A 24,307-nucleotide genomic window follows, 5' to 3' on the forward strand; every position below is an offset into this window, starting at 1 on the left:
TCGTAATTAAATAATTTCTTAATAAATGCCTAACAAGTATGTGATGGGCAGATGGTGTAAATGCCTAAATCATTGTACTTGATCAGAAATGCTCATTCATTTAGCTATATACATGATTCAAGCATAGATACTAAGATGGTTATGATGGTATTCTAGGCCAGAAATTCATGAATTTTTATGTTGTGCAGTCTGTATTATTGATTCACTTTGTTATCTTGGTCATCTTGAAAGAGTGAGCTATATCAAGTATAACTTAATTTTTATTTTTGCATTCTGGTAACATGATTGCGTTTCCCTTAATTGCAAGAATACATGTTTCTTGGTTTTAAATTCCTTTTTTCCCCTTTTAGGTTGTTGTCTGATGTATCTTTACCTATTTTGAGAGAGCTGGTTCCTCATTATCTCCAAGATAATAGCAAGGTATACTTTTTCCTCATTTTACAATGCTGAAATATTCAAGCTAAAAATGTAGCATAGTGCTATTTTAGCATTTCAATTTCAATAGAGTTGCCTTCGAGTTTTCATTCAGAAAATTTCATAGTTGGAACTTATGGCCTTTTTCTTTGGGATTTTTTCTCAGGAGAGACTGCACTTTCTAGAGGATGGAAAAAATGTCTTCAAATTACGCTTGAGGTTGTGCTCTTATTTGATCCCTGTTAATGAGCGTATCCGTGATTTTTTTCTCGAGTATGACCGGCATAATCTTCGGACAAGTCCACCTTGGGGATCAGAACTTCTCGAGGTACATTCTTGCACTTTGAGATTTGTTTTGGCTCAGTAACTTTTCCAAATAGGAATTAAATTTTTCATCTACGTGTAGTTTATTATGAATGCCAGTTTTCACTCATACTTTCAAGGCACATTGCATTTTGCCACTGAATCAAATTCCAATAGGTTTCCGTCCTGCTTACTTAAACCCATCTGCTGATTTATGGTTAGTTTTTCACAATTATTGTGAACTTAGTTTTGATAGTGGATCAGTTGTTTCTTCTATATTTGTTTGCTATTTTTTGGGAATGTGCCAATCAATTGGTTTTATCTGAGTAGCAAGGAGAATGAAAGGTAACAAAATAGGCTGCCAAGTCATAAGAGAGCCAGGCGATTTGATTCATGCCATTGACAAAGTTAGTGGTTCCTGTTTTCATTTATTTTTTGTCATATATTACTGACCACAGTAAATCTAACTTAAACATATTATGACAAAACTTGGTTAAATACAGTTATAGATTATTCTCGACACAATCAGTAATTTGAGCACTTTTGAGATGCAAATTCCAACCTTCCTATTTCATAAGTATGGCCCAAAACAAACTTGAGAGGGACAGCATAATACACAAGGCTCCTCTCAGTGGAATGTCTTGACAGTTGAAGTGCATCTTCACTGGGTAGTGGAGAGGCTGTTTCTGGACGAAAAAAATAAATTTTTTTGGTGTAAGTAGAAATAAATTTGAAAATGTAATAATAACTCATATATAGTTAGAAATCAGAAAAACATAAAACATTCAGTATGCATTTATTATTATATTGGTATTCAGAATTTTTTTTGATTAATCTAAGACTCAACTATATTTTGTACTGCATTGTACTTAAGAGTACTCCAAACTGATTTCATAAATAATCTGACATACAGTGCAGGCTTTGTCTTTCTTTTGATTAAGACTAGATGGTCACTAATGCCAAATTTATTTTGTTAGGGGTAATTTGGGAAAGTAATTAGAGTTTCTTATCCATGGCAACCTCCTACCTATGTTTATTTATCAATATAAAATTACACTTTAAGCCTTTTATTTAATTCATTGTATTTATATTTTAAGTATGTACCACTCCCCTCAATGCTGGTTCAAAGATATTATCCATTTGAAAGATGTATACAATTCTAGAACTTCTTAAGAACGTGGTTAACAAATCTGATAATTGATGCAAATAATGCAACACTTCATTTGATTGTAATTTCCCTATGTTGAAGTGGAAATCATTTTCTATGTGTTCTTGTGGAACTCTAGATTAAAGACTCTGTGCATGTCAGTCACAATATGACATCAATACAGATGCCTAGAGTCACGCTCAATGCCAATCTCCCTGTTTGCAAATTTTAAATGGAAACATAATTACCAGTAAATGATATGAAGCAATTTAAATATTTAGTAAACTTACTGACTATACTAAATTCATAGGCAAATCAGTCACATAAAGAACAAAAGAAAGTGATAAAGATACATTAACGAAAACTTGTCGGATCCCTTTTGCTATTGTGAAAGAACCATTGACAAAACATGACATTGATATAAGAATTGAATGATATAAAATTAAGGAATAAGTGGATGTTACTAAACATGTTTGTTGGAGATGCTTGAGTAAGGATGTTGTTAGAAGGTCAAGTGGATTTGTATGTATATGAGATAAGACATTTAACTGAGAAGAGGCATCTTTCACAACATGTTAATTCAAACATATAAGATGTTTAACTGAGAGGAGGCGTTTGCCACATGTTAATAAGAATTGATAGTGGAGTTAGAGATAGAGGAGGTGAATTGACCTGCAGGAGCTGATGGACTATCCTAAGTAGCTGTTGCTGACTGTGCCATGTGTTGTGTCTAGAGGATTTGAGATGATCTCATGGATAGTCATAAAGTGAGTAGCAGATATCCTGACATGGAGAAAGTGTCTATAGTGGTTTCATTTTGGCTTGTTCTATCCACTAGACCAACTTCCACGACCTCACACTGTTGGGCTTGTACTGCCAAAATTTTCACTGTCTCAAGTACTCATGTCAGGTTCACCAATGAAGGTGAAAAACTACTTGACAGCGGAGTAGCAGTTGCTGCCAAGGTTTGCAGAGGGTACATTGGAAAAAGTGCATTAATAGTGCTACTATTTAAAGGAAACATTTCTAGCTAGAAAGAGGAAGAAGAGATTTCTTCTTCCCTGACAGTCTTGACCAAATCTAGACAGAAGATGGATGTACAGAAATTCATAAATAACTTTATAGAAGATATATATAGCAAAATAACTTGGCAATGGCATGCTGGTTAAGCCAAGAGAAGAGGAACTCATTCATATTTCTACTCCCTCTCAGCAAGCCTGTTGATGTCAGATGGCTGGGAGGTTGAGGCGACTGCATTAGTTAGGGTATGTTGTCAAAAGATATAACAACGCCAGAGGATGTTCCATGTAGATTAAGAGCCTGATTTAGAAGAGATGATATCGATAGAATTCTTGGAGTGAGGGAGAGGGGTCATGCAGGGAGGCATCACTCAAGGAGATGACATGTGGGGAGGTGACGCTCGTGGGGTTTCTCAGTGGAGGGTTCTCGGTCGCAGGCATCGCGTATGGGAGAGCAACATTGTGCGACAACCTCTAGCAGGAAGGTATCAGTGGTTGTGTGTAGGAGGGTAGCATGGAGATTTGAATTAGAGACAAAATTGAGCCTACATATTGTTGGTGAAGGTTAATTGTAATGAAGATCGAAATTGCATGGATCGGTATCACGTATCAGTTACTCTAATACTATGTTAGGCGTAGTAGAGACCCATCTTGATTACTCATGGTAGTTCTCTTTGCCTCTGCATATTTTTGAATTTTTATCATTCATCAATATGACACTTTAAACCTTTTAATACAAATTGTTCATTCATTTGTCGTCTCTCTTCTAATTTCTTGTTTGTTTCTGATGATTATGCAGGCAATTAACAGCTTAAAGAATGTTGACTCCACTGCCTTATTACAGTTTCTCCAACCAATACTTAATTTGCTCCTCCATCTTATTGGTGATGGTGGTGAAACCCTGCAGGTTCTTTTTTCATCTGCCTTGTGAACATAAATGGTTGATTGCACATATGGATCTTGAATTGTTTTGCACTAAAGACAATTATTTTTAGCTGAAAATGTTCTCTTTTCTTCTTCTTTTGCTCTGCAATCAATTTGAACAGTTTGTTTAAAAACTATTATGTGTTTAGGTTGCAGCATTTCGAGCTATGGTTAACATTCTAACCAGGTGTGTATGCACAAATATCTTTTCTAGAGTTTCTTCGCATTTATCTTTGAATCAATTTTTATCATTCAAATGGAGCAGTTTTGTCCATAAAGAAGTACTTCGTGATGTAACATAGTTGAAAATATTAAAGTTAATCTAGATTGATTCTCAGCTCTTTTTGAAAGGGATACATTTGTACCAATCGGATACTCTAAGCCTTTGGCTCCCTTCCTATGTCATCTTTTACACTCAGTTTACTTAGTTTGCTTCTTAGCCATCTCTCATCAAGTTTCTCGTCCTTTAGATGCATTGAGCTTGGCTCTCTGCTGTGTCATCCTTCATGCTTCACTTATGTTGTCTGCTATTTAGACGCAATTGCATTTTTGATGCTCTTCATCTTGTGGTCCCTCATATGTTCCATACCATCCTTCTCTCTGATCTCAATGGATCTTGAACCATGAGAGAACCACAACATTGGCCGTGCCAAGTCGTCTCGATGTGTGTATCCATTGAGTTCCTGCACATTCAAATACATATATCAAATCACGAGAGAATCTAACCTAAACCCTTTGTTGCACTGAACCACTTGGGGCCAATTACACCAACATTTTCTCTAGTGATACACAAGTGAATTTGTGTGACATCATAATGTTTGTGCAAATTGGTTTATCATATGTTTAGTTCCACATCTGGTATGTTGGCTACATCCTGCTTAGGTTGTTGCCCTTGGCAAAAAATCATGCTTATAGTATACAAATATTTAATGACTATTACATTATCTGCAGAGTGATTTTCTTCAGTTTGATTCCTGAATTTATCATCTAATTAACTTACTATTTGAAAGATAGCTCTCCCTTACCTGTTATGTGATTACCCATTTACTAAATGATTCAGTATTTTTTGGTCCTCTTTGGAGATGATGCATGTTTTCCTGTGTTTACATTAAGATTTATGGATCATTGTGCAGGGTACAACAAGAGTCATCTGATGGAGCTGATCGAAATAGTTTTCTTGTGAAATATGTTGACTATGCATTTAATGATTTTGGTGGTCGGCAAGCACCAGTTTACGCTGGTTTGTCTACAGTGTGGGGTAGCTTGGCACGCAGTAAGGTAACAATAATTGATAATTTAGGTTTTATATTTGCTTAAATCTCCTGCATAGGGTAATAGCTAATATAAGAATCACGCTTTTACAATCTCTTGGAATAACTTGTCTTTTTGGAAATATCATGCCGTTTTCAAAACAATTAAGCAATTCTCCAGGGTATGCTATTTTTTAATGTACTTGCCAACTAGTTCCCTCATGCATTTAAGATAGAAGAACTATGTTGATTTCTGAACATGAAGATCTGTTTGACTTGCTATAATACTGTTTAACTTAGATTCAAAAAATTAAGATTCTTTTGATTCTTACATTGAATGGCTTATTAGTTTCCTTGCCTTGATGTTCTGCATATGATTTACTTAGATTTAAAATGTGTGAGGTGTGAATGCCGTTTTGATTTCTCCAGTACAGCTGAAGCATATCCTTTTTCTCTGGAACTTAAATTATCATGTAGCTAAAGGTTTCTTCCTGAGGAAAAATAAGCCCTCATGCCACATGGAAATTTTGTTCCTTTATTTTCTAAAACAAAATTTATAGAAACTTTTGGCTGAATTTCCTTTGTTTTTTTTTAATATTTCCGTAAATACAAATCTTATAATTAAATACAAGATAGAAACACCTCTAGCACAACATATAATAATCACCGACATCCTAAATATCCTTTTTCTCTGACCTTAAATTATCATGTAGCTAGAGGTTTCTTCCTGAGGAAAAATAAGCCCTCGTGCCACATGGAAATTTTGTTCCTTTATTTTCTAAAACAAAATTTATAGAAACTTTTGACTGAATTTCCCTTGTTTTTTTATATTCCTGTAAATACAAATCTAACAATTTAATACAAGATAGAAACACCTCTAGCACAACATATAATAATCACCCACGTCCTAATTTATTATTAGGAACTATCATTATACAAAACCATCACAAACTTAATGGCACAAGTCAATATGAACCATAGCACCTTAAACTTACTTGATACAACAACAACAACCAAGTTTTATCCCACTAAGTGGGAGCTTAAACTTACTGGATAAAGTTTAAATATTTGTTCTATATAGGAATGCAAACTTCAAATTCAGTTAACTATTTATACATGAAACTCTGCCCACTAGCCATCTTTTGTATGCATATCTTTAGCTAACTTTATCTTAGCTATATTGAATTGTATTATTCAGCAGCATTTCTTGTTATCTGTTTACCTGTATTTTCCAGAATTAGCTAAAGCTAGAGATGCACTTTGTTAGAACACTATTCTACTTCATTTAGTCATTATTTATGATGGACGCTCTCATTTATTGTTCCACAGGCCAAAGGCTATAGAGTTGGGCCTGTTTATGATGATGTGTTGGCAATGGCATGGTTCTTCTTGGAATTGATTGTGAAGTCAATGGCCTTAGAACAAAGTCGTTTGTTTTACCATAGTCTTCCTTCAGGTACTCCAATTGTATTCAAGAATATTATGTCATTGTTTTTTTTTTGTGCAAGCAATGTTGCCTTGAATGTTACTAATTTTCTGAGGGTTCCCATGCTATACTGCCTAATTTAATACATAGCTTAAGTGATAGATTGAGCTCCCAGACATCTACGGTTTGTTTTGTGCAGTAGTGGTTGATCTATCTCCTGCATATGCACTCATAGATGTGCAATGCTTAATTGTCATGTGCGATTGACTTTTTAAATTTCTTTGTTGTGGAAAAATGTTATAAACAGAAAGTTCAATTTGTGGCAGAGGCTTTTCACCAATGTTTTACTTTGCTACATTTCATCTAGGTGAAGATGTTCCACCCTTGCAGTTGAAGGAAGGCGTTTTTCGGTGTATCATCCAGCTTTATGATTGCCTCCTGACAGAGGTTCACGAACGTTGCAAAAAGGGTTTAAGCTTAGCAAAACGCTTGAATAGCTGTCTGGCTTTCTTTTGTTATGACCTGTTGTCCATAATTGAGCCACGACAAGTGTTTGAACTGGTATGTTATCTCCTTATGCTCTTTTCCTTTGCAGGGTGGTTGTTTTTATCTAGAGCTATGCATGAATAAACAATCTTTCCTTTAGATTTGAATTGTTTTGATGTTATGGACCAAGTTGTAAATATATAAAATTGTAAGGGTGTATTTGTAATAGTTCTTGTTAATCAACAATTTATATATTGGCAGAAGCGTAGGGATCATGAGGAATAATTCCCCTTTAATGGATACATCATACATGGTCTGCTGATTCCTTCTTCCGCTTTGTAAGTTCTTGTTGGTGTCGAAACCTCTCTTGCGTAGTGTCATTCGCGCATTGTTCTTTTCTTCCAACTCCTCTCGGCTTCATTGTCCTGTCCCCGCATAAAACAAAAGCACTGCAAGGCATAGTTTCAGTGTCGCACCACTCACCTCTTCAACGATCTACACTGCTAACCTCTTAGAGTCTAAGAATCACTGTGTGAGCCTCTTTTCAAGGAGTGCAATGCCAATCTAGGGTTCATATCTGCTGGTTGATCTTTTTTTTTTAATTGGAAAGCTGCTTCTCTAGCAAAGTAGTTGTAATGCTTGCTCTTCTTTAATCGATCTCAGAGCTAAGTTTGAGCCTGCTACTATCCCACCTCCGCGTGAGGGTTGTTCGAGAGAAATTATTAGACAATTTCGGTGTCCTTCCCTTTTTGACCGGACTCATGAAAGCCACAACCTGCTTCAAATCCATGTCATTCCTCCCCCTCTTCTTGGTCTTCAGAGCCACACTGGTAGAAGGGAGCTTGACACCCACTGAGCTGGGATGAAAGTCGGCCTTAGTGATCCTCCAAGGTTGTGGTTGGGTCATTGCTCAACTGATAAAAGTTACTATATAACAATCAACAGGTGGCATACTTTAGTATTTCTTTATGAAATATACCCTTCCTAAATTTATAATTGTATAACTAACCATCATGGAAGCTTTATTAATAAGGTGAAGTAAAAGTCATATATTAACATTCACCTATACTTTTTATCCCTTTATTTCATTTTCACTTTAAAGCCCTTTTAAAAAAAGTGTGACACATTTGAATCTTGAAATTAAATGATTATTCAATTGCTAATCATGCACAAGTGGTGTTATAAGACAGCCGGGCTATGTCAAGTTTCAAACAGTAACTAGAATGGATTATTTCGATTTGACGTATGATGCTGGTGGTGAATTGGAGGTAGAGGAAGGAGATGAAAAAAAAGATGATAAAAAACTGCATGCTTGGGGGCAAAGTTTAAAGTATCCTTTAATTTTGGAGTATGGATCCTTAACTGGAATGGTATGTTTTTGGCATTGTGTTGCTCTAACACTAGGTATGCTTTGTTGTGCATCAAAGCATGTTAAGGTGAACTTAAATGAATTTTGTTTCTTTAATTCCATTTACTTTGTTTATTTTAAATATAAATTATGACTATTAGATGGATAATTGAATTAAGTTTAGCATATCATATGACTTTGATACGTGACACATTCATTTTGGCATATTACTTAAGGGATGCCAAGTTGAATTTAAATGATTTTATTCATTTAATTCTGTCACTTGGATTTTCTATTGTTAATAAAACCACATAATTTCCTCATTGAATTAAAATGATTTTACTCATTTTTACTTCAGTGCGTATCTAGATCAGTTCATATAATTTACTCATAATACTCTTTCACTTTGCTTGAATTCCTATTCACACATTGTATCGTGCCAACGCATATTGAGTTGATTAGTGTTAGGTTATTTGAACATAACATTTTGATTATGATGCCTAGCATGGTACGAGACTCAAATCATGCTTCTAACAACACCATCAAATGCTACATCTCCAAGGTATATATCCAATTTAACCTTTAACTACAAAACTACACCAGTTGAACATAAATCACAATAGTAAGAGATTTACTCCCAAAACAAAATGAGTATTTGACTAGCCACTTCTCAAGCCTTAACTAAAAACTCAAGATCCTACCAAAAAGAGAACTGTATGATGAATCAATATACACAAATAATCCCTATAAATGTACTGCTATAAGAACAAGCACCAATGAATCTGGAAGGGATTACCACGAGGTGGATTATCCACAAGGAAGAGATTGTTGGAATTCTGCAAAGTCCCTTTATAGATTGGTATGGAAAAAGGAAACAAAGAGGTCAAATGATGAATAACAACTCGCCTCACAACAAGGAGAGATCATTGTTGATCTAAGTGACTGGCAGATCAGGAAACAATGTCAAATCAATAGAGAAATGCTCCAAGTCTGAACTCACTGTTCTGAATGAACTTCTTCCTCACACAAATGAGCTTACCTTGTCACATTTCTTGATCACCAGATGACATGGAAAATCATTGAAGCTCCTTTTTGAGCAGAGGAGGAAGCGTAACTGCGGCTGCAAATGAGAGGAGAGGAAAGAAAACTTGTGATGACCATAATCGTGAGAGGTAGGAAGAAGAGATTGGGAGAGATGGGCCTCATCTCATGAAAGAGAATGGTAGAATGTGATATGGTGAAGAGGGACGCATTAGACTTCAGGGCCTCTTCAATTGAAAGGACTGAGAAAGACATGACAAACTCATTAAAGGATGAGCTCCGATTTTGAAAGGAAATAAAATTTGTAATAGGGTGCATAGTAATAATACACTTTTCCTAGTAACAAGTAACTCAATATCTGATCTGCAAGATAGGTTGTCATTGGAGGTTCAAAATTTGAGGATGTTGTTGGGATACAATCAAAGTTCCACATTGGAAATACATGGAAAAGATCCTAGGGTTATAAGATGGAGATTTCTATATTGGTATGAGACCTTTTGGGTAAATTCCAAAAATAAAACCATCAGGGCGTGGACCCAAAGTGGACAATATCACTTTGGTATCAGAGCAGATCTATGTGGTGCCATGTGGGGACCTTCACAAAGGAATGATTGGGGCTCCTAGTAAGGGGTCTGTTGGGATTGTTAAGGGGGCGGGGTAGATTGTTGGGATACAATCAAAGTCCCACATTGGAAATACATGGGAAAGATCCTGGGGTTATAAGATGGAGATATTTATATTGGTATGAGGCCTTTTGGATAAAGCCAAAAATAAAACCATGAGGGTGTGGGCCCAAAATGGACAATATCATATCGTTTTGGAGATATATATGGATTCCATCGGATCTAACAGATGTCCCCAGTATGTTGATGATACATGGATAATAGATGGGTAATAGATAGTTTTTATGGAGGGATGATTGTGGCTGGGGGCACCAATGATATTAAATCACAAGGTGGTGTAGAAGTTTTCAAGAGGTATACGATAGTTTCAGAAAAGGTTACATCAGCAAAGATATGAAAGAGATAAAACACTAGACATGGGTTTATAACACCTATAGACTTTTTTAGAATGTGAGTGCCCAAGGAAGATACATCGAGTAGCTCAAGACTAAGTTTGTCTTATCCATGTCATAGAGAATGCACAAAAATTTTTATTGTAATGAAAAGACAACTTGGTTAGGGTAGAAACATGAAACAGATACTATACCTGTTTGTTATGGAAGAAGGTACATAATTTATGAGATAACCTGAGGTAAGCATCATGCATATGAAATATCATGGTATGTGCAATATGGAGTAGATGTCGATCGTTACATTCATCAATTCCATTCTAATCATAGGCACAAGTGGTTTGATGAATGATGCCTTGTTGAGCATAGAAAAGATTAAAAGTTGATTCCACATCTTCAAGAGCATTATCTGTATGCAATTTCTTTTTTGTGAAAGCAGAAAAATATGTTTTCATTTCATAATAAAAGTTTTTAAATACTTCAAGAGGTTCAGAATGAGGTTAAAGAAAATAAACCCGTGTAGGTTAACAAACAATGATATCCTTTAATACTAGGGCTCCATATATGGGATTTAACAAAACTAACAAGAAGATGTACGTTGATGATTACTAGAGGCAAATGATGCATGTTGAGGCTCTAATACTAGAGTTGGTGACAGATGAGGCATTGTCTGCTCTTGCAGTCATGAAGAAGGTGATGTGGTAAGGTTTTGTGGCAACAATATGGTGGATGTGGCGCAGCGGAGCCACAGAGGTGATGTCGTAATGGTGGAACTGTGACATGCGAAGATGGGACAACGTGCGGTCAGAAGAGGAGGAAGTTTCCGGTGAAGCAGAAGTATGTAACTGTGCTTGGGTTGTTGTTGTTAGTGCTTTTGGACACTGTTAAGCAAGGCAACACAATGCTTGATGATGCTGTCAATGATAGGCCTTGTTCTTTGCAGCGGGACATGGTCATGGACTTGCCCTGGAGTCAGGGGAGATGGATCAAGTCTCGTGCATGCAGAAACAAGAGAAAGGGGATGACCTCAGTAAGCTTTGATATTAAGTTGAGAGGAAATTTTTGTATTTGTCTATCTCAAAAGGAATTACAATCCACATATTTAAACACAAGTAAATAACCAATTCCCCTAAAGATTAGGTAAAATAAAAGACGTGAATAAAACCCATTCTTCCTAATACATGCTAATTAAACCAATTCCCCTAAATATGGTTTTCTTAAGATGAGTCATGTGTACAGGAATAAATCCTTTCATATATAGGTTTCTATACACTACTTGACCTAATTTGTGATCATCCTAATTAATGAAATGACTGTAACGAATATTTTAAGTGACTTGATCTAGCCCAATTTCTGCACATTTTTCTAAAATTCCACAAGTACATTTTACCCATCCTTATATGGTTTTATTCCAGTCTAATTTCCTTTTTCTTTATGGTTTTGCAGGTTTCATTATATATTGACAAGTTTGCTGGTGTTTGCCAATCAGTTTTGCATGACTGCAAGCTAACATTTTTGCAAATCATATGTGATCATGATCTCTTTGTGGAGATGCCTGGGAGAGATCCTTCAGATAGGTAGAATGAGTGTCTGTAACTACCGTCTTTACACATTGATATCAAAGCTAATGCCTCTACAATCTGTTGATGTTTTTCCACTTATAATGTTTAGGAATGTGATGCTAGGAAGATGCTCGTATTAATATATGATTCAACATTTTTCATAGATTTTTGAATTGTTCTGACTTAAATTCAAAAATGCTAGAAATAAAAAAAAATTGTCTGGGATTTTGGGTCTTGTTTCATATTTTCAAGTTTTACCTTTTTTCCTGTTTATTTGTCAAAATTCTAAGTTTAAATATACCTTTGGATTTGTGTATTAACATACAAAAGAATTCTTGTACTGGAAACAAGGAAAAATTATCCAGGCATGCATTACTGCAAGTATTTTCCACAATATTTACCTAACTTTGGTGCTATTATTGTCAATCTGATGATGGGTGATGATGATGTATCCATTCCCTTCTTTTATTGCCAATTTGATGGTTGATAGTGATACAGAGATGCATAGACTACATATTTTCTTAATCCTAGTGTAGAGATTTTGTTTGTAAAATGTTAGGTTTATGCTTGAGACAGAAATTTTATTAAGAACATAACATAAAATTATATGCAGACGTGCTCCGGCGAACCAATTAGACTTTGAAAAACCTGGACACATGGTGTATTTCGAACTGTGCACTTCTAAATTATCTGATAATCAAAGAGATTGGTTTTTAGCATCTGATATTTCACCTGATGATTCTAAAATAATTTGTTTTTACAGAAATTATCTTTCATCAGTTCTAATCCAGGAAATATTCCTCACCTTGGATCATGATGATTTATCACAGAGGGCAAAAGTATGTTATTTTCATTGATTTTTTAATTCTTCACCATTGATTTGAGCTTCCCCGTTAAACTCCTTTGTTTGGATATATAGGCAGCTCGCATCTTAGTGGTTCTAATGTGCAAGCATGAGTTTGATTCTCGTTACCAAAAACCGGAGGATAAATTATATATCGCTCAGCTGTATTTCCCTTTTATTGGACAGGTAGGAAAATGCTGAACTTGTTCTATTTTCTCCATTCGGCTAGTTTCTCATAAATGAACATGTGTGTTGGCAATGCAGTTTAGTTACGATATTGATGCTAGCCATAGTTCTTTGTTGTAGACATTCCTTTTTAATTGATTTACTCTCATTATGGAGGAGAGCTTGAGAAGCATAGATTTGAATTTTAGACTATTTTTAAATACATTGGATGTATGTTCCTTGTGTGTTCATCTCAATTCAATAAACTAATAATTCATGTTTAGATTTATGGATTTGAAAACTGTCTTTCTTTGTTCCTTGGCTATTGGCCTATTTAGTTGTATGTAATTCAATCTATCAAATATTAAGAAGGATGAATGTGGTTGGGGATAGGACACAACACACTATGTTGAGTCTTGGAGTTTCTTCTTCACCTTCCCTTTGTCTCTTGGTGCTTGTCAAAGTGTTCCTACTCGATACTACAAAGAGTTGGAAATTTTGTTACACCTTCAAGGTTGTGTTCAAACTCTAAGGCCAAGACTCTCTGAGGGTATATTGATGCTATGTGACCCATACGATGATAACTATAGCAATATTGGAGTCAGGGTTCTCTAGTCTCGTAGGTGCCTATGCATTTGTCTCCACTCATTGAATGACAGTCTAGAGCAAGTCGAGCTAGTGAATTTTTTGGATGTGGTGCCTAGGGTTGTACATGAGCCAAGATGAACCATGATTGTTGAATTTCTATATTTTAAAGCTTGTTTGGTTGATTAATACAAGAATGCGATGACAAGAGTGAAGATTCCAGATGGATTAATCCAAGCCTTTCCTATAAAGAAAGGGTTACATCAAGGGTGAACTCTAAGTCCTTATTTTTTTATACTAATCATGTTGTTTGCAGATGATATTGTTTTGATAAATGAAACACGTGAAGAGGAAATGCTAGGCTCGAATCTTGATGGAAAATATTAGAAGTGAAAGGTTGTAAGTTTAGTAGAGTAAAGACAGAACATATAGAATTTAAGTTTAGTGATATTAGATATAGTAAGACAATTGTTAAGATAGGAGATGATGAATTACGTGAGAGCTTTAAATATTTAAGATTGTTTTTGCAAAAAGATGGAGGGGTTGAGAAATGCCTTACATAGAATATAAATATAGTAGTTAAAATGGAGGAGAACATCATGTGTTTTTTGTGATTGTAAAATACCTCTAAATCTTAAAGGGTAGTTTTATAAAATGATAGATAGACATATTTATATAGAGTTGAATGTTGGACAATGACTCAAGCACACGAGTAGAAGATGACAGACACAGAGATAACAATGTTAAGGTGGATATGCAGACATACGAGGATGGACAAATTAGAAATGAGAAAATTAAAGAGAAATTCAAAATTGCGCCTATTGAGGAAATGTGCAAGAGATGTTTAAGATAGTACGAACATATATTTAGACGACCAATAAATACTACAGTTAGACAATATGATACTATGACAAATATGCACATTAAATGAGAAAGAGGAAGACCAAGAAGACTAAATTAACAACGATAAAATAAGATAAAATCTATTTAAATATAGATGATGATATAATAAGGCTAAATCCAATGACATAGGAGGATTCATATAGTAGACTCCACTTGGTGGGATAAGACTTGTTGATGTTGTTTGGTAGTTAGTAAAGTTGTTATTGCAGCTTGTTTGTTCATTTTGAGAGTTTTTTTTTTATTTACAAGTTTGATGAGAGTTTTGTAGATGAATATAGTTCACAAATTTTGCTTATGGATATTTTCATGAACAATTCATAATCTCTGTTTATGATCTTTGTTCATGAACATTAACGAATTAACGAATTGAACACATGCTCTCAAACTTATTCATTTAGTTTAGTGAAATGTGTAAGTTCGTCCATTTTATTGACCTTGTGTATATTAAATGACCATAAACAAATTCTTGTCAAACCAACATCAAGCTTACGAACATTTGATTTATTTACAACCCTAGTGATGCCACCCTATAAGCAGGAGCATTACCTATTGAGGGGCTTGCAAATCATAGGTGGGGGCCTCAAATCATAGGTAGGAGGTTACACAAGTTGTTCAATCTCTTCAACTTATAGCAAACCTTTATATTGAGGTCGAGGCAAATAACTTAACATGTCATTGGGCATAATGTCTATTAATGAAGTGAATGTTTCCTTAGGGTTTAATTTGGGATTACATCGCATGCTTAGATTATTAAATTTGCTTAGATATTTAAGCACACTCATGTTCAATTGATTTAGATTTATCCACATGACGTGCTGTTGATTTTTTAAATGCATTGGGATGTGCTTATTCAATATCTATTTCACAACATCTAACTTGATCTATTATTCTGCAGATATTGGATGAGATGCCAGTGTTCTATAATTTAAATGCTGCTGAAAAACGTGAAGTTTTAATTGTCATATTGCAAATTATAAGGAACTTGGATGGTCCATCACTTGTTAAAGCATGGCAACAAAGTATAGCACGAACCAGACTGTTCTTTAAACTCCTAGAAGAGTGTCTTGTTCACTTTGAGGTATGTAATATGCTTGTAGATGCAAAAATATACATTCTTTCATTACTTCACAAGTTTCCTTTTTCTTGAATAGTGTAATACTGCAAGCTAAGGTTCTACTTGTTTCCTTGTTGGTATTTGTGTTCTCCACATTTTTCATGTTAACGTGGCTGCCCTAATGGTGATACTATCTTTTCACTAGTCGTCATGTATTCCTGAATTTTAGATGTCTAGTTACTAAGTTTCAGTTTTCTAGAACCAAATGCTGTTTTTTATTAGGGATAGTATGCTTGTCTAAGTTTCATGTTAGTCTGGATTCTCATTGTTTTTTCATCCAAATTTAGTTTGAGCCAGTCTGGTTAGCTTGCCATATATTTCCAATTTTATTTTCTTTACTGAATTTTGTTCCTTGTTCAATCATCTGAGTAAGAGTGATAATTGATGTTCGAGTGCAATGCTGATCCTTTATATTTTTACTATTTCTTATGTTTGTCTACAGCACAAGAAACCAGCAGATAGCATGTTATTGGGATGTAGTTCACGTCGCCCTGACAATGAAGGACATGATTCTCCAAAGTACTCTGATCGTCTTTCACCATCAATCAATACATATTTATCTGAAGCATCTCGTCAAGAAGTTAGGGTATGTTTTACTTTTTTTTTAACTGTTCATAATATATTATTAATGTAGGTTACATTGTTTGAGAAGGAATATTCCATCTATTCTATTTGTGCATTTAAAAAAAAAAAGTTCTAACGCCTTGTATCACTGAAAAGGCTATTGGTATGCCACCTAGGCAATCAAGTTTCAATCCATGGAAATAGCCTCCTTTCTATGCAAAGAAAAGGACGTGTGCATTTACCGTTCATAGAAACCACACAATGGGAGCCTCCTACTTTGGGCCCAGATTCCCACTCTAGGATAGAGGTTGAAAAGCCCTACTTCACCCGTAAACTCTACTCAACCTCGTTCTATTATTGTTTTGGTTTCATGTTTTTTTCTTTTGATTTGAGCTGGTTTCAAGTGATGATCGCCAGCACACCTGAAATATATCATTCAATTCGCCAATTGATTGTGTTAGCATGAGTAAATACCATTGTTGATATGGTTTTAATGATATCGACTAGGACACAAAGGATCTCTTCTCATGACTAATCTTTGATTTGTTTAACGGTTACAAGGAGAAGATGAAACACTAAAATGATAGAGGAAATAAAAGCACTAACCATGGTTTTAAATGTTGAGCCGTGCTAGTGGGCACGAGTGAATTTTATCGTTTGGTTTGCCGACAGGCACGCAATGACATGAACGCATAAAAGAGAAGAGCCTGAAAGAGAGAAAGAAGAAAAGGTGTGTGCCAACAACGAAAATCAAAAAAAGGAAATGGGACAGAAGAAAAAATTGAGCGAGAGCAAGAGGATAAGCGAGGAGAGGAATAGTGGATGGGAAGTAGACGAGTGGGCGTTGACAATCGTAATGATAGGTGTGACATAGGCACTTCATGCGTTAAGGATGAATAAATTTAGTTTAATTATAAATTAGCCAAAATATATCTAAATTGAACTCGATTTGAATTTGCTTAATCCTAATCATTATATCTACTCGATGTAAAATTAAAAATATGAATTTGATTCGCCCCCGAGGGCATGATGCGATGGTTAGGTCCGCCAACGCCAGACCGAGCATTTGGAGTTCGAGACTAGCCGTGGCGAATTTGCGGGGATTTTCCCTCAAATGAATAGCAGACTTGAGAGTTAGGCTGGGCCGCTATCTACGCTTTCCTAAATTTGAAAAAATTAAAATGTTTAAGATATTCTTACAATAATTAAAAAAAGACTATTCAAGTTTAAGGATATATATATATATATATATATTAAATTTAAAATTTCTTTTATTAAAAAATTTTAAATCCAAAATTTCAAATTTGATTAAATCTAATTTGTGTCAAATTTTATTTTTTATTTTGAAAAAATGTATATTTATAAATTTGAATAAATTTAATTACAAAATTAATTTAAGCCTAAAATATAATATTTTACATCCAAAATTTAAAAAGTTTGATACTTCTCTATTTTCATCCACTCTAATAATGTGAAAAAACCAAGATAAAATTTAAAATTATCTAAGAGAGATTTATTTAGTTTTTATTAAACAAAGATATTTAAACTATAATTTTTGTTAAATGCTAATTAATTAATAAATTTCAAACACAATTACATAAAATTTTATAAATATACATTCATTTAAACAAAAAATATATTATATGTGGAAATCACTATGAAACAAAAGTATTGTACAATTTACAAATGACTAAAAATTGAACTTAATTAGTTGCAAGCATATTTAATAAAAAAATCAGGCGATGAAATTAATCAACAAATATAACTATGTATTAGTAATCTAATTAATTATTAATTAATTAATTAATTAATTGCAATAAAAAGCTGATTTTTATTATTAAGAATTCAAAATTAAACAAGTAGTGAAACCGTATTGGCATGACATAATATGATACCGTAATTGCATCATTTCAGTCAGAAATCAAAACTCCACAGTTTTAACAATACTCGGGCTAACTAGCAAGACTTTTCCATGACTCGTCCATGAATTTCTGCCTTCCAGCCTTGGTGAGGTGATAAAACACTAAAAAGAGAAGAGATGATGGGGAGAGGACATGCAAAATTGGAGCACCAGCAAACAAAGAGTGATGTCTAAGTCATAGAAATCAAGATGTAAACATATATCTGTGTACATTTGGAGAAATCAATTCTAATACAGATTTACTGGAATAATACTTAACATGGTTCTTGAAAAATTATGAGATTAATCTCAGTAGAATGCTATAAGAACTAATTTTCACATTTGATTCACAACACTCATTATGGTATTAAGTAGGTCTCATGAGTTGAAATCCTTACTATAATTTTTGTATCTTATCCCTGCAATTTTTTAATTCAATTGACTTTATAGTCCCTAGACTTATTTGAAGGCAAGCAAACTGAGTCAAAGGTGATTATAAGATTAAAACTCATTGAGTTGTTCTCGGAACAGTTTGAAATATGCCAGGTGTCAGCAATATACATTAAAACATTATAGTTGATGAAAATCCTAAGTGAATAGGACATTTATTTAGTTGACTGCTATTGTTCATCCAGTTAGATGTTTCATAAAAACAGCTGTGATGTTCTCAGCGCTCAGTGTGATGGCAGTTGCTTGTGTTATCAGTGTTGTAAACAATACAATAAATCATGTAGTGATTTATACTTCTGAATATATATTTGAAATTTCTTTTGCAGGGGACGCCTGAAAATGGATATCTATGGCACAGGGTCAGTCCTCAGCTAAGTTCACCTAACCAACCATATTCTTTAAGGGAAGCTCTTGCACAGGCACAATCTTCTAGAATTGGAGCAACAACCAGAGCTTTGCGAGAGTCTCTACATCCTACACTGAGGCAAAAGTTGGTACGTCTTTAAGTTTTTAATTGTTGTTTTGCAAACTGAGTGTATGATTTCTTGCACCCTACAAAATCTTGCAGGAAGTTTGGGAAGAAAATTTGAGTACAGCAGTCAGTCTTCAAGTTCTTGAGATTACCGACAAGTTCTCTGCTGCTGCAGCATCTCAAAGTATTGCTACTGACTATGGGAAACTAGATTGCATCACATCCATGATGATAGGTCTTTTTTCCCGGAGTCAACCATTGGCTTTTTGGAAAGCTTTCCTTTCTGTGTTGAACAATATATTCAGTGTTCATGGAGCAACACTGATGGCAAGAGAGAACGATCGTTTCTTGAAGCAAGTAGCATTTCACCTTTTACGCCTTGCAGTTTTTCGTAATGATTCCATCAGGAAAAGGGCTGTCCTTGGACTACAGATACTTATCAGGGTAGGATGGCTATTTCAGATGACATCTTGAAAATTTGCATTAATGGGGACTACTATTTACTTCATCCTTCAAGTCATCGAGCCTTGTTTGTCCCAGCTATTTGGAATCAATTTCATGAATCTTGTGCCTCCATTTGAATTTTTCCTAATATTCACTTTCCTTTCGCAGAATTCATTTTACTATTTCACGAATACAACAAGACTGAGAGTTATGCTGACAATTACCTTGTCAGAGTTGATGTCTGATGTACAAGTGACTCAGATGAAGCCTAATGGCAGTCTCGAAGAGAGTGGTGAAGCTCGACGTCTCAGGAAATCATTGGAGGAAATGGCAGACCGTAGGATGACTGTGCAACTTATAATTGATTGTGGACTACCTGGAAATGCATTTGAGGCATTTCCCGAAAATTCAACAGATAATCTTTGGTCCTGGTCAGAGGTTAAATATCTGTCAGACAGTCTTCTTCAGGCCCTTGATGCAGCCCTTGAGCATGCAGTTTTGGTATGATTTAAATTGTTTCCCTTGGATTATTAAATGAAAATTTACTGTTACTGATTAACAATAATTCTTCATATGTGATTGATTTTGGATCTCCTTCTTGTTATGAATATGTAGCTTAATTGTGAAAATTTGATGCCTTCTAAATCTTTTGTTCTTTTGAAGAGTTTCTGTTGCTACCAAAGGAAAAAGGGAAGAGCGTGACTGATTATGTAGTGATGTCTCCTCTCAACTATTTTGATGCTTCCCAAATCTCAATTTGTTCCTTCAAAGAGTTTATGTTGCTAGGAAAAGAAAAAAAGAGAAGAGTGACTGCATTTTCTCCCAATTTTAGATGCCCTGTTAAAGTGAATTGTCTTGATACACATAGCATAAGATACAATTACTTGACTTGGTATGAGAAACAAGGGACATGAGGAAGGCCCGTGCAAAACACAATAACCTTCATCACATTCTCAAAAACAATTTAGAATACAACAGTTATTATAATTTTGAATCATTCAAGAAAGTTCTTTTGAAGCCTTAATGTCACTTGAGCAGAAAATTAATAAAACCAAGATCTCATATGTTTCACAGATAACAAGACATCATTAAAACACCTAAATTTCAACTACCACGATCTCATATTTTTCACAGATAACAATACATCATTAAAACACTTAAATTTCAACAACAAACCACTTAGTGACTCTATTGTCTACCATAAAAATTTTACTTTTTAACAAAATATCAAACATTGACAGAAAATTGAATAAGGAAGCATCATGACACTCAATTGTGGCAAAAGGTGATATCCTCACTCCGGGGGCTCCTCCAGTACTGCCCTAAGCGATTTGGAAGAGAGGTAAATTACAGAGGACTTTGCCCTGACCCAGTAGTCCACTGTATGAGGGGGTGAGGCAACTAGCGGGGCATTTCGTACCTGTTGGGAATTGACTCTTAAACCGTAATGTGACAACTCTCATGCAAGAACCATCTAAGCTAGCCCGTGGGAGCTACCATGCCACTCAATTGTCACCACATTCAGATGTTTTTGCCAACAACATGAAACACACGTAAGGGTGCCTAAAGAAGTGGCTAGTGGGATACTAGGAACATGATATGCAATGCATATGCATATGTTGTCTCTATCCAGGGAAGAATATCATGTACATACAATTCACCGTATCTCTAACAACACACCTCTATCCCTTTTTTACACATCGCTTCCTAATTAGACATCACTTTTGACCCCTACCATGGTAGTTCTGAGTTTGCTTATGTTGGGGATTTGTGTCCAAATAGCTAGGGATGCATTTGTTAAAATATCTATGCACAATGATGTACGTGTAAAGATGATAATAAAGTTATATACGTATAAAAGGAGACTCCTAACATTGTTGTCCTCCCACATGGTATCAAAACTAGGCTTGAATATGTGACCTATGGCATATAGTCATCAATGTTTCACGTTACCTATCAGGAAGGTAACGTCATTGTTACTATAAATGATATTATCATTATTGATAATTATTATGTAGGAATCACAAACCTAAAATTGTATCTTGATCAATGCTTTCAAACCCACTTTGGTGGTCTATAGGATCACAGCTCTAAGTCTATGTGGAGGGATCTCGATTGTTATTTGGTTCTTCCTGCATGGTATTGTGTATGAATTATATTAATAACAAAAAATAAATAAAGCAATGTCTTTCCCAAATCTCAACAACCCAAGTTTGAGATAAGAAAGTTGCCAGTTAATGCGGTAACATTAGTCTGATGTCCATTGCTCAAATCATGCTAACATTAGTAATTAAGAAATATATATTGTCAATTAAGTCAGTTGTTGAACTTGAGCCACTAGTTTGGATCATTTTCCCCACATGTGAAGCGGAAGTGTTAAGATATAAATGTTTTGACTAACTCTTTTCCTAGCTGCTTGAGCTTTTGTTTACTTGGGTAGAAGATATGAGAGATAGGAGCGAAATTGACAAAAATATGGATATAGATAATGGAGCTCCATATATAAATTTGTGAGCCCCTCATATCTTCTACCCAAGTAAACAAACCATTAGGGTTAAGTGATCAGCCAATTATCTTTAAACAAATAATATATTTCAGTGGGGAATCCACTTCTTGGTGTTTACTAATTTTGATCGATTGCAGGCTTCTGTTATGACTATAGATAGGTATGCAGCTGCTGAAAGCTATCATAAGCTTGCGATGGCTTATGCATCTGTTCCAGACCTTCACATTATGTGGTTACTGCATCTATGTGATGCACATCAGGAGATGCAATCATGTGCAGAAGCAGCTCAATGTGCAGCAGCTGTAGCTGGTGTCATTATGCAGGTCAGAGTTGCTTCAGTTTTCCCCTTTCTCAGTTGGCTTCTTGCACTTCTGACTTTTCTTTGTTAGGCCCTTGTTGGGAGGAATGATGCAGTTTGGAATAGGGAACATGTAGCTTCTTTGTCCAAGATTTGCCCTATGGTTAGCACTGCAGTTGCCTCAGAAGCATCTGCAGCTGAGGTGGAAGGATATGGTGCATCAAAACTCACTGTGGATTCTGCAGTTAAATACCTTCAGCTTGCTAACAAGCTTTTCTCACAGGCGGAGCTTTATCATTTTTGTGCCAACATTTTGGAACTCATAATTCCAGTTTATAAAAGCAGGAGGGCTTATGGCCAACTTGCTAAGTGTCACACTTCCCTTTCCAGTATTTATGATTCAATACTTGAGCAGGAATCAAGCCCCATTACTTTTATAGATGCCACCTACTACCGAGTTGGATTTTATGGAACTCGGTTTGGAAAATTGGATAGGAAGGAGTATGTGTATCGGGAGCCACGAGATGTTCGTCTAGGTGACATAATGGAGAAACTTAGTCACATCTATGAGTCTAAGATTGATGGAAGTCATACCCTGCATATTATACCAGATTCTAGACAAGTCAATGCAGAAGAATTGCAACCTGATGTCTGTTATCTACAAATAACAGCTGTGGACCCTGTTATGGAGGATGAGGACCTCGAGAGTCGAAGGGAGAGAATTTTTTCTTTGTCCACTGGAAGTGTGCGGGCCAGGGTTTTCGACAGGTTCTTGTTTGATACGCCGTTTACTAAAAATGGGAAGACCCAAGGAGGCTTAGAGGATCAATGGAAAAGACGAACGGTACTCCAAACTCAGGGCTCATTTCCCGCTTTGGTGAATAGGCTTTTGGTTGTCAAATCCGAATCCTTGGAGTTTTCTCCAGTAGAAAATGCTATTGGAATGATAGAAACCAGGACAGCTGCTCTAAGAAATGAACTAGAAGAGCCACGTAGCTCAGAAAATGATCAACTCCCACGTCTTCAAAGTCTACAAAGGATACTCCAAGGAAGTGTTGCGGTGCAGGTAATAACAATCGAATATTATAAATACTCTTGGATGCGAGAACCTTTTCTTGCTTCTTCAAGGCTTCATTTCATATCCACATCATCACAATTTAGAACTGGATAATGCAGGTGAACAGCGGAGTTCTTAGTGTATGCAAAGCTTTTTTATCGGGTGAGCCTGCTACAAGGCTTCGGTCTCAAGAATTGCAGCAACTAATAGCGGCCCTGCTTGAATTTATGGCTGTTTGCAAACGGGCAATCCGAGTACATTTTAGACTGATTGGCGAAGAAGATCAGGACTTCCACACACAGCTTGTAAATGGATTCCAGTCCCTTACAGCTGAACTATCACACTACATTCCTGCCATCCTTTCCGAGCTTTGAACTCTCGTTTCTTATGTAACAACCTGATCTTGTGTTGCTTGTGTTCTATTACTAGCGATTCATTTTTGTACGAGTAATTTTGTTGTATATGCTTCATGACAGCTTGAAATACGCTTCTCCATTTTCCCTCTAAATGGTATCATCCTTCTAAGTATTCCTGCAGGAGAGAGCCATTCCTAGGTTTTAGTTACTTCTCTCAGACTCGTTGTTAACCTAAAAAACAACAATAGTGATGCGTAAGTTATTGTTGCTTGGAATGAAAAGATTCATTTTCCTGAAGGAAGTTAAATTGAGTCGAGAAATAAGAGCAGTTCAAGTCGTAGTAATTTAAGCTTTCTACGTCCTGTAATGTAGAGAACTAACGGCACTACGTAGCAAGTGCGTCGACGTCAATCAACTAATCACAACGGGTAAATCCTTATATAATATCATCTTGCTGGAAACCCAATGCTTGATAAAGAAGTCCATGGTGTTAGTCATTTTAGTCTGAAATAATATTTTTTTAATAATTAATTATTTTATTTTATTTGGGTATTCAATGCTAGTGAGCTGATTAGTTTCAGAATGGATGGTCTGATCATGGTTCTGTATGATGATTTTTGATGTGATAATTTAGTATCATTAGTAATTTAATGTCATAGGTGTATTCTAATGCCATAGGTGTATTATGTATGGGAATTGAAACTTATTTATTTGAGA

The 24,307-nt window shown here is 35.3% G+C and overlaps 1 protein-coding gene across 1 annotated transcript in view; it reads left to right on the forward strand.

Annotated features, from left to right (window-relative positions):
• The window catches only part of LOC141813327 (guanine nucleotide exchange factor SPIKE 1), a 37,187-nt gene extending 13,486 nt beyond the window's left edge, over positions 1-23,701 (forward strand). Inside the window, exons 16-33 of the mRNA XM_074701269.1 lie at positions 351-420; positions 581-742; positions 3,683-3,790; positions 3,957-3,994; positions 4,941-5,085; positions 6,387-6,513; positions 6,851-7,044; positions 11,817-11,947; positions 12,696-12,771; positions 12,852-12,962; positions 15,325-15,507; positions 15,986-16,129; positions 18,784-18,951; positions 19,026-19,373; positions 19,542-19,874; positions 22,017-22,202; positions 22,269-23,243; positions 23,354-23,701. Coding sequence (XP_074557370.1) covers positions 351-420; positions 581-742; positions 3,683-3,790; positions 3,957-3,994; positions 4,941-5,085; positions 6,387-6,513; positions 6,851-7,044; positions 11,817-11,947; positions 12,696-12,771; positions 12,852-12,962; positions 15,325-15,507; positions 15,986-16,129; positions 18,784-18,951; positions 19,026-19,373; positions 19,542-19,874; positions 22,017-22,202; positions 22,269-23,243; positions 23,354-23,608 — 3,754 coding nt within the window. The 3' untranslated portion in view covers positions 23,609-23,701. The remainder of the gene's footprint in view (positions 1-350; positions 421-580; positions 743-3,682; positions 3,791-3,956; positions 3,995-4,940; positions 5,086-6,386; positions 6,514-6,850; positions 7,045-11,816; positions 11,948-12,695; positions 12,772-12,851; positions 12,963-15,324; positions 15,508-15,985; positions 16,130-18,783; positions 18,952-19,025; positions 19,374-19,541; positions 19,875-22,016; positions 22,203-22,268; positions 23,244-23,353) is intronic.
• Positions 23,702-24,307: the final 606 nt, after the last annotated feature.

The sequence above is a fragment of the Curcuma longa genome, chromosome 20, assembly GCF_044706935.1.
Source record: "Curcuma longa cultivar G26 ecotype Majalengka, Jawa Barat chromosome 20, ITB_CL_G26_1.1, whole genome shotgun sequence".
NCBI classification, from domain to species: domain Eukaryota; kingdom Viridiplantae; phylum Streptophyta; class Magnoliopsida; order Zingiberales; family Zingiberaceae; genus Curcuma; species Curcuma longa.